This window comes from Anoplolepis gracilipes, chromosome 1, assembly GCF_047496725.1.
Source record: "Anoplolepis gracilipes chromosome 1, ASM4749672v1, whole genome shotgun sequence".
NCBI classification, from domain to species: domain Eukaryota; kingdom Metazoa; phylum Arthropoda; class Insecta; order Hymenoptera; family Formicidae; genus Anoplolepis; species Anoplolepis gracilipes.
In genome coordinates, this window is record NC_132970.1 from 24,332,203 (window position 1) to 24,349,169 (window position 16,967).

A 16,967-nucleotide genomic window follows, 5' to 3' on the forward strand; every position below is an offset into this window, starting at 1 on the left:
ACAATAATTATTACAATAATTTACACATAAATTTACACATGTAAATTTTTCAATATGCTATATAATATAATAAAATAAATAAAGATTTTATGTCTATTGCAATAATATTTTTACAAAAAATTCTGATAAGAAATTGACTAATAAGAAATTTACAGAAATTTATTAACTTTTAATAGGTAAAATTTTAATTTACTATACCAATAGATATATAATATTAATATTATAAATTTTTAATTTGAGGGGGTTATTTCAAATGAAATAAACAGCACTGTTTATTTGAAGTAAACAATTTTAAGATGTAATAAAATATAAATATAAAATTGATAGTAATAAAATATTTCAATAATAATAAATAATAGCAATAATATATATTTCGATAAAAAACTTCATAACTTTAACTTTTTATAATAAATAGTGCGATCATATACATATTACAAATCTCAACATTTTTTCTATTACATATTATTCAAAGTTTTAATTATTGTAAAATCCTTGACATTTATAAAGAGAGGAAATAATAGAGAGGATATACATAGATATATATATATATATATATATACTAAATTTGTACCAAATATTTTTTTAATTTTAACTTATTGCTGTACTGATATCAATTCTATCGCGACATACAATTATGTAAATTTTTGAAGAATAATGCCAAATTAATATGTCATATACATACATATATCAAGAGATTAAAGCTCATAATAATACTTACCTTTTATTTTAAATAAAATTAATATTATAGTATTTTTAGACGTTTATAATATTCATAAATTACTCTCAGTAAACACGATATGTATTTACAAAAAATTAAGGCTGTCCCTATATGTATATACCAATCATTTCACTATATACATTGTATATAGTAAAATGATTGGTACATAGTGAGTCATTGAACTTTAAACCTGAATACACATTTACATAATGCACGCAGTAATATAATACGAATTTTCAGTCTTTATCAAAATGACAAATAGATTATATACTTTTAGCATATAAGTAAAAAGTAATTATTTTTAATTTATTGTTAGTTTGTTTCTATATGTAGAAAATGTCCCAGTATATACGTGTATATGTGTGTATGTATGTGTATGTACGTATGTATATGTTTTTAAAGTTATAAACATTTTATTTTTACAGTTGATATCACATTATTACTATAATATTAAATATTTTTATATAACAGTTAAACTAACAATAAGTTTAAAAGTTATCACATTTAACTTCTATAAAAACACTGTAGCTAACAAAATTTTTATACTGGAGATTTAACAGTATTTGTCTGTTATATTGTGCGTATAATTAAAACAGTAAGATAATTTTTATATAATAATTAAAATAATTAAAAAGCACACCACATATATAATATTTGTGCATAACAATAATAACAAATGTTTTGGATTGTCTTTTAGTCCATCTTCAGCGAAAATTATATTGAAATTAGAAAGAATATCGAATCTTAATTATGCATTGAATAAACTGCTCAAAAAGTTAAAACCTACTGACAAATATTTGGATCTATAATGGCTATCACTATTATAATTATCATATTCAATAAAATAATACAAGTAATAGCCTCGATGTAATCATAATTATTAAACAACAAAAAGACAAATAAGAGCCTAGGCGCGGTTATTAGCGCAAATTTATTTACAATATAAAATATTCATAAATTATATATTAATAACGGATGTTTTGGATCGTCTTTTAGTCCATCTTCAGCGAAAATTATATTGAAATTAGAAAGAATATCGTATCTTAATTATGTATTGAATAAACTGCTCAAAAAGTTAAAACCTATTGATAAATATATATTCCACAAAAATGCATTTTTGGACGCAGCTTAACAAACGTAAACACAAATTCATCTACTACGAATTCAGATATAACAAAATTGCGATCGCCGCAGCTTAGTACAACTAACAATAAATACATGATAATTTAAATTATAGTAACACGCGCACATGAAATATTCATTAATCTTCATAACATTCTTATAATCATTAATCTTCATAACATTCTTATAATCATACGTAAAAATTGTTAGATCGATTTAGACGAGCAATATCTCTAATTTCTTTTGTATTTATTTATCCGCAGATTTTCTTTACATTATATATATATAACCATACATGTATTGTAATATATGTATATTTATAATGTAATTTCAGCGTGAACGCAATTAAGTTTTTCCAAACGGCAAAAAGGGAACATTTTAGACCGATGTTACACGAATTCGTCACCGTATTTTATTATTAATTAATTTTTTCATTAATTATTAATTTATTAATTAATATAATCGTGCGTCAAATATATATTATAATACATACCTATACATATAGTACTAGTAGTATTTAAGAAACTATTACACATTGCACGATGTGCGACCAGTACGTACAGGAAGAATGCTTACAAATATACGCTACGACGGCGACGGGTGACGGTCCTCTGTTCCAAAACGCCACACGCCACACGCCACCGTTGAACGAGACGCCGCGCCTGCGTCGACGCCAAAAGTGTACACATTACGCGCGGACAGCCTCCGACGGCGACGTTCGTATACTTTTTACGCCTAGAAGAATATAGCTTCGTCAATACTTTTAGGAAGAGAAAGAAACTTTTTTTTTAAAACAAGATAATTTCTTAATAAATTTATTTGTAATTAAATATTGAAATTACATTTGTAAACATGATGGCGTTTCGTGGCGAACGACTATAGTCACCCGTCGTAGTATATGAAAGTAGTAGTAGCATCTCTTAAAGAACGACTATAATCCGTATTAACGAAAAGATTAAGCTACTACATAAGAAATCTTTATCTTACATTAGCTTGATTAAACTAACTTGTTAATTTTCTTTAAGAGTTCTTTCTTGGTTTCTTTTTTTTTTTTACATTTTTAAAACATTGTTTTCATATCTATACGTTTATCTGTTTACTTGTATAAAGAAATGTTTATTCGTCGCATGATATGAACATCTTGATTAGTTTTATCTGTAAATCTATTTTACGATTAGTTTTATCTGTAAATCTATTCTACGAATTTACTATCTTAATCACGAGGTAAGTATTATTAAATCGTATGATATATATTTATAAGAAAATAGATATATCTCTTTGAAAATTACATGAATAATATTTTAATGGAGCACACACCTGCACTTCTTCCAAGGTCTTAATATTAAATACTAAGTCTCTATTTATCATATAATCTATCTACTTGTCGTATATAATATAAAGTATACATATTTCTCAAATTTTCCATCAAATTTTTATAAAAAAAGGATTGTTCGGAACGCATCAAACTATAGCATCCGTCACTCTGAACTCAGTATCGCTAGCGTTCGGACACATATCCAAAATCAAAGCTTTTACTTCGTCTTTTCGATTTCTTCGTGCTAATGGTGACACTTTCAATCTCAGTTTTTTTCTTTTCGTAGAATCTATTTTCCTGTAACAATGTCGTTCATTATATAACAATTATTAATTTTATTCTCATTTTAAGACTTTTGAAAGTATACATATAAATATATTATATTAATCAGTTTATAATCTAGTTGAATAACGAAAAATAAAGAAAAATTTTCTGCGTACGTAAATAATACCTTTGCTATTATTATTTGCGAAAACTGGTTGCTCAAGATAATGAAAATGTTTTGAAATTAAAGACTGCAAAGATAAATGTGTCCTTTCTTACGTACTGATGTTTAAAATCTATAAAGATAGCCATTGAGAATAACACCATTATAGCGATGATGATACCGATCACAACTACCACTAACGTTACAATCGCATCCTCTTCTTCAGCAGTGACAGATATCTCGGATGTGAATATATACGCTAAAAAAATCATTAAAAAAAATGCAATGTTTCTAAATATATGTGAGAAAGTGGCACTGTTTGGTTTTCATTAATGGTCATTGCGCCTCTCTCTCTCTCTCTCTCTCTCTCTCTTTCTCTCTCTCTCTCTCTCTCTCTCTCTCTCTCTCTCTTTCTCTCTCTCTTTCTCTCTCTCTTTCTCTCTCTCTGTTTGGAATTTTTTTATCATCGACAGAGAGACAAATGTTTTGTTTTAATTTTTTATAGTAAAATTTAATTGTTATTATAAAAGATAGAAAGCAGAGAAAATAATGATATACATAATTTTGCGTAGCTCAAAATAAATGTATGGTGAAAAACAAGTAGCTGTCTCTCTCTCGATATAAGTAAAATTTGTCCAGAAGGATCTAGTATAAAAATGTTTGTAAATGATACATTAATATATGTAACTGGAGAAAGTGCGGAGTTAAAGAATAAAATAAGTATGACATTTGTTATAGTAAAAAAAATGGATAAATATAAGTTAAAAATGAATGCAGGAAAAACGAAATATATGATAGTTAGGAATATAAGAGAAAAACTGAAAGAAAATATTATGTTAAAATATATGAATAGAACTGAATAAAACGAGTAGAAATAATAAAATATTCAGGTATAATTATTGATGATAGTTTGCGATTTAAAGACTACTGTGATTACATGTTAAAAAAAAAAAACGAAAGAAATTCAAGTTTTCTAAATAAAATAAGTAACTTTATATCGACATATACTAAATTTATTGTATATAAGTCAATTATAGCGCCTCACTTTGAATATTCCACAACATTATTAATAGATATGGAAAAACATAACTGAATAAATTGCAAATAGTGCAAAATCGGGCCTTCTCGGGAGAGTCATATTGCAATGTAATAGGTACCTATATAAAAGTGGAACACTATGCTGCAAACGTTGCAGTTTATGTCTTAAGACAGAGTCCATATTATAACGTCTGTATATTTATTTTTAAGAACGATAAGCTGTGACAAAAATTGAATATTTTCTCTACATTTTTAAAAATATATTATATGAAGAATATTAGAAGAATACTTCTAAAATATTATGCTGAAATTCGTAAAAATAACAGAACTACGTACCATACGCGGTTCCAGACAGGTATGACGTTTTTACAATTGGCCTTGCACTTTTCTCAGCCAATTTGCATCCAAATGATTTGAAATTTTTTTGTTTGACGAATGATAGAAATTTTCCCCAAAAAATATAAAAAACTTACTTTTTTTTAGATAATTGTCAAAGTTTTTTTTGAACATGCGTCACTTTGCGAATAATTAAAATATTAAAGTTTCCGTACGCTTAACTGAAACTACATTCATATGTAATACTTCTAAAAATATTAATTTTTTTTTATTTTAAATAACTTTTAAAAACTCCAGGTCAATGTTCATGCAGAGCTTACTATAGACACATTTATTTATAGCAAAATAAAAATATATTTAATTAAATAAAAAAATATTTTTCACCAGTTCAAAAAATTTAATATTTATCTATCTGCTTTATGGGCTTCATAAAAAATTCACAAAACAAGAGCTATTTTTTCGGCCGTCTCAGTGTTTGTCTCCGTTAAAATTTTAAAGAACATGTTACCAAATCAATTAAGAAATAGATTGGAAATATTTTGGAAATGACGATAAAAGGCAAACACGGAAAAGGCGAGGGACATTGCAATACTACAATACTACAATAATACAATTTTGTAAAACGAGAAGTGTGCAAGAGAGCATATTTTACAAAGGAGTAAAAATGTATAATGTCTTATCAGCTGGAACAAAACAATGTAAAAGTTGAATTGTTTAAGTTTAAGTATAGGTTAAAGGAGCATATTTTATATAATGTAATTTAAAGTAATTTTGTATTACAAATAACTGAGGAAGCTAATAAAGATCAATAAATCAATCATCTCTCTTTCTTCCTTCCCTTTCCTCTATCCTCTCTCTTTTTTCCTCCTTCCCCCTCTCTTCATCTTCCTCTTTCCTCTTTTCTCCTTCTCTTTTCTTCTCTTCTTTCCTTCTCTCTCTTTCCTTTCATCCCTACCCTTCTTTTCTGCCTCTCTCTCTCCTAATTGAACATCAAGAATCATTTAATAGAGTGAGATTTTATGAAATGAGACCGTTGGTTTTTACATATCATTGATATAAATGTATGTAAATATATATACTATGCATTCACTAATCATAGTGTCAAAACTTTATTCACGTTTTATGATAGTCAATGTTTCAAGTAAGGAATATATTATACAAATATATGTATATACAGATTACAGATATGACACATTTACATATAAATAATCAAGTTGTACAATAGAAAAAATTCTAATAATAATTTAAAATGTCACTTTTTGTCATGTTTTATTATAGTTTAATACAAATATAACATTGTCTTGTTTAATATAATTTTGTTTTAATTATTTAATATTAGCTTTACCTATCTGTGTGCGTGTGCGTGTGCGTGTGCGTGTGCGTGTGCGTGTGCGTGTGCGTGTGCGTGTGCGTGTGCGTGTGCGTGTGCGTGTGCGTGTGCGTGTGCGTGTGCGTGTGCGTGTGCGTGTGCGTGTGCGTGTGCGTGTGCGTGTGCGTGTGCGTGTGCGTGTGCGTGTGCGTGTGCGTGTGCGTGTGCGTGTGCGTGTGCGTGTGCGTGTGCGTGTGCGTGTGCGTGTGCGTGTGCGTGTGCGTGTGCGTGTGCGTGTGCGTATGCGTGTGCGTGTGCGTGTGCGTGTGTGTGTGTGTGTAAAGTTATTATCAAAAAGAATAATTAAAAATTTTAGAAAGCTTATCTTTAAAATGAATGCTAAATAATGTTCTTTTTTTGATTTTATTTTTTTAGCGATTCAAAGACTGTAGTATGTTAATTAGGAATTCTTGAACAGAAAAAAGTTAACTACAAGCAAGTTTGGTCATAATTTTTAATGCTTGCATTCATTATCGCGTGAAAAAGCTTTTTTTTACTTTTTATTATATCTAAACTATTTTGTTCCCTAGAGAAAAGTGTTTCCATATGCTGACATGCTACGATAATCAGAGACAAGCAACTTGAGACGAGAGGCGTTTCTTTTGTATGCTGTATGCCTTTATTTGATGTAAATTAAAAGTAATGCTGCTCTAATCTCTACAACAAATTTTAACGTCCTTGTTTAATTTTTTTACGTTATTGCTATTTAATATCTATATTAATAATTTATTAATATAGACAATATATAAATATATAATTATTTATATTTAAATTATTTATATTTAAAATGTGCTATTAAATAAAACAAGTATGTATTTAAATGCTTAACAAAATATATTATATAGTCAGATATATAATATGTATAAATTAGTAGTAGAAGCTCTTAAAGCTACATTTGAGTAAAAGCAATAGTTAAATTTACAATTAAAGTTATATAATATTTTATTTGAATTACTTTTAATAATATATAAACTTTATATATAAATTATAATATGTTATAATATATTATTATCATCATCATAATTATTATTATTATTATTGTGTGTTTTATATCAGGTACATTAAAACATGTTTAATGTTGAAATTGAAAAAGACGTAAAAATATTTTTATGTTTACATTTTTTTATTATATAATTAAATATCCGAATATTTTGCTGTTATGCTTGCATACTCATTGATCGATATTTTTATACTCTATTTTATAATCTGTTGATTATTCAATGATTGGTGCATCCACGTATGTTCGTATATTGTTACAAATGTAATTAAATCCGCCTGTACGATAAACAATTTTATTTTCACAGTTTGCTACATTTAGAAAAGAATAAAAAGTTTTCCTTATTGATGGTATAAACTATATTTTATGTTACACTTTATAAAAAACATAGCCGTTGTGAATTCCAAAAATAATAATACTTTCGAGTAAAAATAATAATACTTTAGCTATTCTACATTTTAATTATTTATATCTAAAATAATTTATACATACATAAGCACATAATATATATGTATGTCGTAATCAGAATCCATACGTTACAAAATCCATTGTTTTATAAAACTTCTAGGCATTTTATAAAATGCACATTCTCAAATTTATGGTTAAAAAGTAAAATATTACAATTTTACAATTTTATAATCTGGCTAAGAATTTTAGTCTTTTTATAAAATGCTTTTTATAAAATTGCTCCCTTCCAGTCAAATATAACGATTTATATTAGATTCAATTATAACGATTTATATTAGAACATATTAGATTCTGCCTGGTTTATTGAAGTCGTTTTATGACCTGTCTTTGTAAAACAAGCACTTATTTAATTTATTATATATTTATATTTTATTTAAGAAAATTATTATATATTTTATTTAAGAAAATTAATAAATAATTATGTGTATTTTTAAAGGAGAAAGTGTTAAAGCTTGTACATAAGAATATTTATTATTCAGGTTTTATATAAAAAATAATATAAATAAAATTTTCAAATACAATGAATACCTGAGTAAAGTTTTTCAAGTTTTGTATAAAACGTTCTTATCTCAACTACACTATCTTTTGGAATCTCATTTATCTTATAAAGTATTTTTTTAGCCTAACATTTCTTTTAAATAATCCTTATACAATGCAAAAATAATTATTAATAAATAGTCATAGAAACTCAATGTATAATATTGCAAAATGTGGATAAAAGCGCGTATCCTTCATAAAACAACTAAATCAGCTAGAATCTACAATGATGTATCATTATAATCATTGTTGACAACATGGCGGGTTGCTTGTTAATGTTTTATAAAAAGATTAAAATAACTACATTTCATTTTTAATCGTGATTTAAGAATGTGACAATACTTTACAAAATGTCTAGATATTTTATAAAAAGACAGATTTTGTAAAAAAACGGATTTAAAAGATACAATATATATGTCAATATATAGTATAAATTTGTAATAAACGGTTACACTTTTTCGATTGTGTTTTCTTTACAACAATTGATTCCTCTCATTATTCTGTATAAAAGCATTGAGGCAAGATATAATCGAAAAATGAATATTTTGCGAGATTTCGTAGTTTAATACACGAGCAGTGTAAAATTACATATGTAAATTATATATGTTGAATTAAAGTATAAAATATATATAACATAAATGTCCCTATTTGTGACCATGATCCTATTTGTGACCACTCGCGGATTTTATTAAATTAATCAAAAGTTTTAAGTAATTTATCCTTGAAAATAATATTTATTGTGTTTGGCGATTAATCAAACATAATAAATATTCTTTTCAAGAAAAAATTACTTAAAACTTTTGATTAATTTAATAAAATTGCGAGTGGTCACAAATAGGGTCATTTACTTTACATATTTATATATATATATAATGAAAAAATAAAATAATATAACACGATTTATTAAAAAATGTAACATTTCAATCAAAATGTAAAAAAGAAGAATTTTTCTACCAGTGTATTAAAGAGAACAAATAGATCCAATAAAAACAAAAGAATGTATTAACTCATGCATTAAATTATTATTGAAATTATATTGCACTAAATACAGACGAGGATTAAGAAAACTCTACTCATAATATAATTATGAAATTTCACAAATTTCACGAGTTTGCATTTATCGCTATTTTTATATTATTATCGCATTAAGCGTTCGAAAACTCGATAACAATTCTTTTGACTCAAATACTACATTTCACTACGACAATTATCAATTATCAATTATTTATGAAGATTCCAAGGAAAATCAATTTGTGATGCAAAACGTGAAATCAATTTTTTATGCAGTGTTCCTCCAAAAAGGCTATGATACACATGAATTCATACATTCAATAATGTCTCTGCAGATTATATACATTTGTCTTTTTATCGAGTCATCACTTTTATTCGAATTAAAGGATTCGCGGCTGATATTATTGCATGTTGGCTCTCGCGAATTATAGTGTCAACATGAGATTCACGTGATGCAATTCTGAATGTGTAATCGACAGATTTATAGATCGAAATGCTCGTATGCATTTATGCTTTAATTTTCTTCTATTGGCAACATGATGTGATTTAATATATCAATATTATAGTCAAGCTTTTTGCCGAAGAATTATTAGAATTATTAATTATTGAAAGAATTACTAGTTATTAAAAAATCTTGAAATTTTTTTTAACAAAGTCTAATAAAATGTTAATGATAATTTAAAAAATTGATAGGATAAGTCTTTTGCTTAAAATTGAATAAATTGAATAATTTATAATTATATTTTGCGAATCTTATATTGCTGTCAAGATTAATTTAATAAAATGTAATAAAAAGAGAGAAAGAAAGAGAGAGAGAGAAAGAGAGAGAATGCAACTTTAAAAATGCTTCAAGTTTCTTCATCAAAATATTTATGGCGGCTAATATTGTAAACTATGCCTTATAACTAATTAATTATATTAAAGTCAACATACGGAAATGTATCGGTAAAACACAATATAAAATGTTTTAATTTGTTATTTTTATTTCAAAAATCAAAATTTATTAAAAATATTGATTAACTAAAATTTATTAATCTTAAAGCACATACAATGATCGTAAAACATGAATTATAAGCTATCGAAAATTTACTTTTACTGATTATAAATTATATATTTTCACTTGTCTTGCGCATTTTAATTTTATAAAATTTTTCTATAACATCATCGATGTAAGTTTTACATTAATTCTGTAAAACATAAATTTTATGTTATTTATATTTACATACTATTGACAAAATTTAAAGTATATCTCTTAAAACCGATTAAATAAATTTACACTATCAAGCAATTTTCGCTTGATAACGATAGCAAATGAGTATCTCAAATGTGTATCTGCGTTACAAATAGAAATGAGCATTAGTTTGCACTATTTGCTTTTACTAAATCTTTATTTCCATTCTGAAAACAGGCACAACTTTTTAATCTTTTCAATATATAAATTATTTTTATGTTTAGGTTTTAATTATTTAATAATGTAAATTTAAATTTTTTTAAAAATTATTCAGGTTTTCTCAAGATTTTAAAGATTATTAATATATTATTATTTCTATTTTTTTATAATTTCATTATTTATTGTCATGTACATGACAATAAATAATGAAATTATTGCAATTCTCGCAGAATAAGAACCTATGTGTATATCTAAATAATATCTAAAACTGTTTTATTTTGACAAATGAACAATCACATTTATTGATAATTTATTATTAGCATTATTGTACTTATAAATTTTTACTTTCTGCATTTGTATAGATTGCGTACATAATATCAGGCACATTAAAAAAACTTTTCAAATTATATACACCCTTTAGAAAGATAGTTTGAGAGTATATAACATATATATATATATATATATAAATTGTAATATTTTCTTACATTACACTTCTTGTTATATTTATATGTCATACTTATATAGCGTGAGTCATGGAAACCTGATCATTTTCAAAATGAAATAAAACAAGAAATAAATATTTAAGTTATATTTTATTTTATAGAAATCGTCAGGTTTCTGTGACTCAATCTGTTATATTTTTATCATACTGATGTATTACCTTCTGTCATTGTAGTGTTTACGCTATCATTTAGGTTTCTAATGTGCGTTTCCATTTTTGCGTCACTTTTCTTTCCCCGCTTTTTGTTCGATGTGGTTTCGATAGGAGAGAAAAACAAATGTCAGGAAGCAAGCAAATGCAGTTACACTTTCAGAATTCTTCTTATTCTTCTCGTATTGATCAGATTGAGATCTTGGTAAACTGTCAGTCACATGCCTGCGTCGTCATATAATATATATTTGGCGAGATGTCAACGAGAGCGACAAAAAGGCAGAACGAACGATATCGGAGGAATGGAGAGAAGAATTAAAGCGACGAGTATAAGAGAAAGGGAAACATTTGAAAAAGAGATAGAGTGTTCGTTCGAGATTCTGGAAGGGGAGTGGGAGAACGGATGAGAGAAAACCTTACGGAGGTATCACGATGTAAGATTCGCGAGATATCGTACAATTTCTGGTCCCATGTGAATTTTGGTAAAGGAAAAATTGCCTTAGAATTGAGCCAGGAATACGACATTTTAAGGACAAAAAGTTATTTCAAATCACCCTGTACATGTATATATATATGTTTTGTTTTATAATTTATTAATATTATATATTATAAAATAAATACATATGTGCAAAAAGCGCTACTCATACAGGGTGATTCAAAACAACCCAGGTGTCCTTGCAAAGACGTATTCCTGAGTTAGTTCTGAGACGATTTTTCCTTTTACGAAAATTTTGTCTGAAGCTTACTTTTTAAATTATAAAAGAAAATAGTCCGAATCAACACAAGTACGAAAAGTAGGCAGGGGCGGCGCAATTTACTATCCGACACGGGTGATTACGGGACGCTTGTTGCGATCAAATACACGCGATGATATCCAGTCTCTCTTACACGCACATACACACACTCACACAATTTTCTCTCTTATATGTCGGATGGTGAGTTGTGCCGTTCCTGCCTACCTTCCGTACTTCTCGTCTCGTGTTTCGATAATTATTTTCTTTTATAATTTAAAAAGTAAGCATCGGACAAAATTTTCGTAAAACAAGAATTGTCTCAGAATTAGCTCAGGAATACGTCTTTGCAAGGACACCTGGGTTGTTCTGAATCATTCTATATATTACAAATAATATGTTACTCTTGTAATAAAATATTTTAGATAAAATACCTCTTAACTGTTAAGTAAACTTAGAGTACTTTTAAAAATAATACTTATTGACATGAAATTATTATCAAAATAAGAGCTTTAAATAAATTTCTTTTTTGTATTACATTTATTATTACTTATTTATTACATTATATATATATATATATATATATATATATACATATATATATATATATACATATATATATATATATATATACATATATATATATATATATATATATTAATGTAACAATTAAAGCCACGTGAATTTTATTAATTTAATTAATTGTTTTTTTAGCACTAACCATATTACGACATGTACGTAATATGACAGTACTATAGTGATGTCAATGAAATGTTGATTTCGTAAGTATGCCATATATGCTACGCATTAGTCAATAAGTTACAATATTGCAAATAAATTCAATCATATTTAAACTACAAAGCAAGAATATATATATATATATTTATATAACTTATTTGTATGCATATTATTGTAATGTACTATACTGAATACTTTATCTCCATATTTTTCATTAATGTAATTAAAAAACAATTATTATTTTTGAACATATATTTAAGAAAAAATTTTCCCTGTGTATACAATAATTCAATTCAAATTCAATCTGTATTTATTTACATTAATAGCTAATTTATTAATAATAATAGTTAATTAATAATTAATAATTATATCATAATAAAAAAAGCTAAAGCTTTTTGATTCTTACTTTATTCTATTATTCTTCAAAAAGAAAATTTGTATTCGTCCAAATAGAATATGTCTATCATTGTCTAATATTTATATATATAATTGCTACTTTTTCTCGCAAAATTATATAATTGGCATATTATCATAATTTATCTTCCAGTTTTGTAGTACACAAAGGATAAATATGCATCTGCTCCATGCAATACTCCCACAGTGCCACTTAAGATCTGCAATGTAAATTTTTACTATTAATATTCTTTCGAATCTGAAACACATACTACCAAGAATGATCAAATATTTTTATTAAGCTCCTTCAAGCCTTTTTTCGTACAATTCAAATATTTTTGTTCCATAGACTCAACATTAATCCTTCTTTATTAGTATAATTCTTTCTTGTTTAGTCTATATATAATGATAATAATAATTAAATTAAATTATCATTTTTGCTTGCCATTATATCAGTTTTTTGGCTCTGTTTTTTTGGCCTTTATTATAATTTTGCTTATAAAATTAAAATAATTTTTTGTCTTGTATGTAACAACAAATGATAACGCAAACCAGTGAAAGCGTTGAGATCACGATTTGTTAATAGTGCAATAATCAACTTACATAAGCAGCTGTCATAGCCGGATAAACGTCAAAACCGGGTCTCAAATAATATTCAGTCATTAGAAATAATTTTGTAGCAAATGCTAAATAGGATGCTGAGCTTAAATACAGGAAGCAGGCTAAAGAGTTGAACATTATCTCCTAATATTTAAATAAAAAATATGTAATATACATAATATCTTCAGTAAATAATTAAAGAATTAATAAAATTAAAATAATATAGTAATAGCCCTATACAATTTTAAAATAATATTATAAAATAGGCATAATAGGAGCAAGAAAAATTAAATTATATTTTTACTTTTATACGAACATGTCTTTTAACTGATATTAATTTTCTTGCTCCTATTATGCCTATTTTATAATATTATTTTAATAAAATTAATTTATTATTTATATTTATTACATATAATATTATATAATATCTTCTCCACATAAGCGATATATACGAAAGAATATAAAGATATAAAGAGAATAAAATATTTAAAATAATGCGAGTTTATAATATTTTTTTATATAATGTACATCATGTATATCGCTTACATGTACATATATTTGAAATAGATAAATATATATACATACAAACAACGATGAACGAATTAACCTGTAAGTCTTTTCAGAAATTGTATAACAAGCAAGTAACAGAATGGAAGTTAGAAAGCAGGCAGATGCCGTAGTCAATGATCCCTCAAAAGCCGAACCAATAGATGAGCTATATTTCAAACCATAATTAATCAGCAAGCTCTGTATTAATCCACTAATTATCTGGAAATAAATATATTAAATTACATATATATATATACACACATATATATATATATATATATATATATATATATATATATATATATATATATATAAAATACATTTTACATTTATATTTATATTAAAATATATTTTTGTTTTAACTAATTAGAGATATAAATATTAGTAAAAAATTTGTGATAAATGATATCTTTTTCTTTTTGGTTGGGGGAGAGAGGGAAAGGAAAAGAGAGAAGCAGGGAGGGAGGGGAGAGAGAGAGAGAGAGAGAGAGAGAGAGAAAGAGAGAGAGAGAGAGAGGAGAGAGAGGAGAGAGAGGAGAGAGAGGAGAGAGATCTGAAAGAAAGTTGAATTAATGTATATAAGCAAATAATCAAATTTTATATATATAAAATTTGATATAATATATATAAAATATCTTTTTTTTATATACATATATGTATATGTAAAATACACATACATATATTTTTTCTCAAATTTTACATATTTTATTAGATAATGTATGTGCTATTGTAATACTTACCGTTTCAAAAATTTTCATAATTCCCGGCAATGATTTAAAGAATTCTATATGTATGCACGTGCAACATCTGAAACAGCAACAACCGACACCGCCTGCGCCGTGCGTACTAGAAGATGACATCCTGAGAGGAGAAATGACCGATCCGGCATTATTTATCCCCATGATTCTTTATCGCAAACAGTTACCTAGTGCTCGTTTCTATATTTTAAATTACGATGCTCAGTAAACTGTCTCGTTCATATAAATCAACATTTTTATTAATCCTTTTACTCAATATTTTATATACTTTCTTTCTTTCTTTCTCTAAAAAAAGTTGACTTTATCAGAATGTTGAAATTGTTCATTATTTATAAAAAATAATTTTTTTTTTTAGATAGACTTCCTTATTAAGCAAAAGCGGCAGCTAAATGTATAAAAAAACCGAACGAACGTTGAGAGTTACTGCATTGTATATTCTTCATTATATTGCAATATTAAAGCATATTTTACGTACAATAAATTTTATACATAATAAATATATTTTTTATTAAATACAAAGCAATTTTTTAAGATTAAATCTAGGATAAAATCTAATTTAAAAATGTAAAAAAATAATTAATGAAAAATTTTCGATTTATTAAAAAGTTATTTTAAAAAATATTATACGTACTTAAAATATTTAAAAAATTTAATTGTAGATTTTATATTCTTCCTGAAAGAAATTTTAAAACACAAAGAACGACCGCGATCGACAACAGTTTTAAACAGACTGAGGATGTAGGCATATGCATCTAGACAGTTTGAATGTGTTGCAACCCCCCGTATAGCATTCGACGCAAGGGAAATTGCTGTCTATTTTTGGCACGTGCCACAAAGTCAGAATGTTTTATCGGTTGACTATGCAGAAAAAGAAAACATACGAAAAGATAAGATAATAATATCTTATTTTTATTAATAAGATAATATCTCTCATATTTGTCTTATAATTTTATTATAATTTTATTTTATTCAATTGCCTCTTTCTTAAAACATGAGTGAAGATAAATACTCGCATTTCTTCAAAGTTTATATATAATTACATGTTTATAATTTTTATTTACATGATTTATTGCAAATATTAAACAAATAATTAATTTATTTTATTGTATAATTTTATTATTTAATAATACTGTCCGATAAAATTTGACTTTCCTTTTGTAACATACATAAGTGTGAATAGTGTGAATTAGTTATTTCCGACGTACTCTTATCGGCTGAACACGAATCCGTTATCCAAATTGGTTATCACGTCACAATTTTGAAAATTGAAAAGCATCACGTCAAAGAGGCCAAAAATGATACTTTCAAAAGTTTTCATGACGTTGTAGTACCGGCAACCAATTTTTTCTAAATTTTATTAATCCCATGCAAAAGTATCAATTTTTAGCTTCACAATACATTTGGTTTTATTTAGCTATGATTTTTTGTTTTCAAGATATAATAATTTGAAAATAGTTCCTTTTTACATATAATACATAGAAAAAGTACATATTTTATTGCATCTTAATATTTATTTAGTTGAAAAACATTAAGTGCAGAGTAAGTGCTTTTGTACTTACATAATATAATAGGATTATGCAACTAAAAAAAATTTTAAATTGACAAAATACAATATAGAAAAATTATATAATAAAGAATAATACAAATGTCTCTTTATTAGCTTTCTATTATATTGTATTTTGTTAAAATTTTGTTCTAAAATTTCCGAATATCCTTTTAATAAAGTATTTCTAGAAGTAAAATAGAATCAAAATAATAATCCTAAAACAAAAATTTTAAAATTAATATTAGTTACGATCAAAAGTTTGCCAATGAGAT

The 16,967-nt window shown here is 25.8% G+C and overlaps 2 protein-coding genes across 6 annotated transcripts; both read right to left on the minus strand.

Annotated features, from left to right (window-relative positions):
- Window positions 1-723: 723 nt before the first annotated feature.
- On the minus strand, window positions 724-11,977 carry LOC140668129 (uncharacterized). Of its 3 annotated transcripts, none has more exons than XR_012047126.1 (4): window positions 11,390-11,977; window positions 3,703-3,841; window positions 3,158-3,452; window positions 724-2,575 (listed from the first exon to the last, which is right to left on the minus strand). XR_012047126.1 is itself a non-coding variant. In XM_072896794.1 (3 exons), the coding sequence occupies exons 1-3, from the start codon at window positions 11,442-11,444 to the stop codon at window positions 3,302-3,304; spliced, it is 345 nt and encodes a 114-aa protein (XP_072752895.1). In that variant the 5' UTR covers window positions 11,445-11,977; the 3' UTR covers window positions 729-3,301. The 3 variants fall into 3 exon arrangements, 1 of the variants encoding a protein (XP_072752895.1); XR_012047122.1 differs by having other exon boundaries at window positions 731-2,575; window positions 2,683-3,452; XM_072896794.1 differs by having other exon boundaries at window positions 729-3,452.
- Window positions 11,978-13,126: 1,149 nt separating this feature from the next.
- Window positions 13,127-16,659, minus strand: Sing (MARVEL domain-containing protein sing). 3 transcript variants are annotated; one of them, XM_072892457.1, is made up of 5 exons: window positions 15,781-16,659; window positions 15,132-15,252; window positions 14,428-14,610; window positions 13,846-13,986; window positions 13,127-13,463 (listed from the first exon to the last, which is right to left on the minus strand). In XM_072892457.1, the coding sequence occupies exons 2-5, from the start codon at window positions 15,249-15,251 to the stop codon at window positions 13,386-13,388; spliced, it is 522 nt and encodes a 173-aa protein (XP_072748558.1). In that variant the 5' UTR covers window position 15,252; window positions 15,781-16,659; the 3' UTR covers window positions 13,127-13,385. The 3 variants fall into 3 exon arrangements, with proteins under 3 accessions (XP_072748558.1, XP_072748551.1, XP_072748546.1); XM_072892450.1 differs by having other exon boundaries at window positions 15,132-15,329; window positions 15,781-16,651; XM_072892445.1 differs by having other exon boundaries at window positions 15,132-15,434; window positions 15,781-16,649.
- Between the last annotated feature and the right edge of the window lie 308 nt (window positions 16,660-16,967).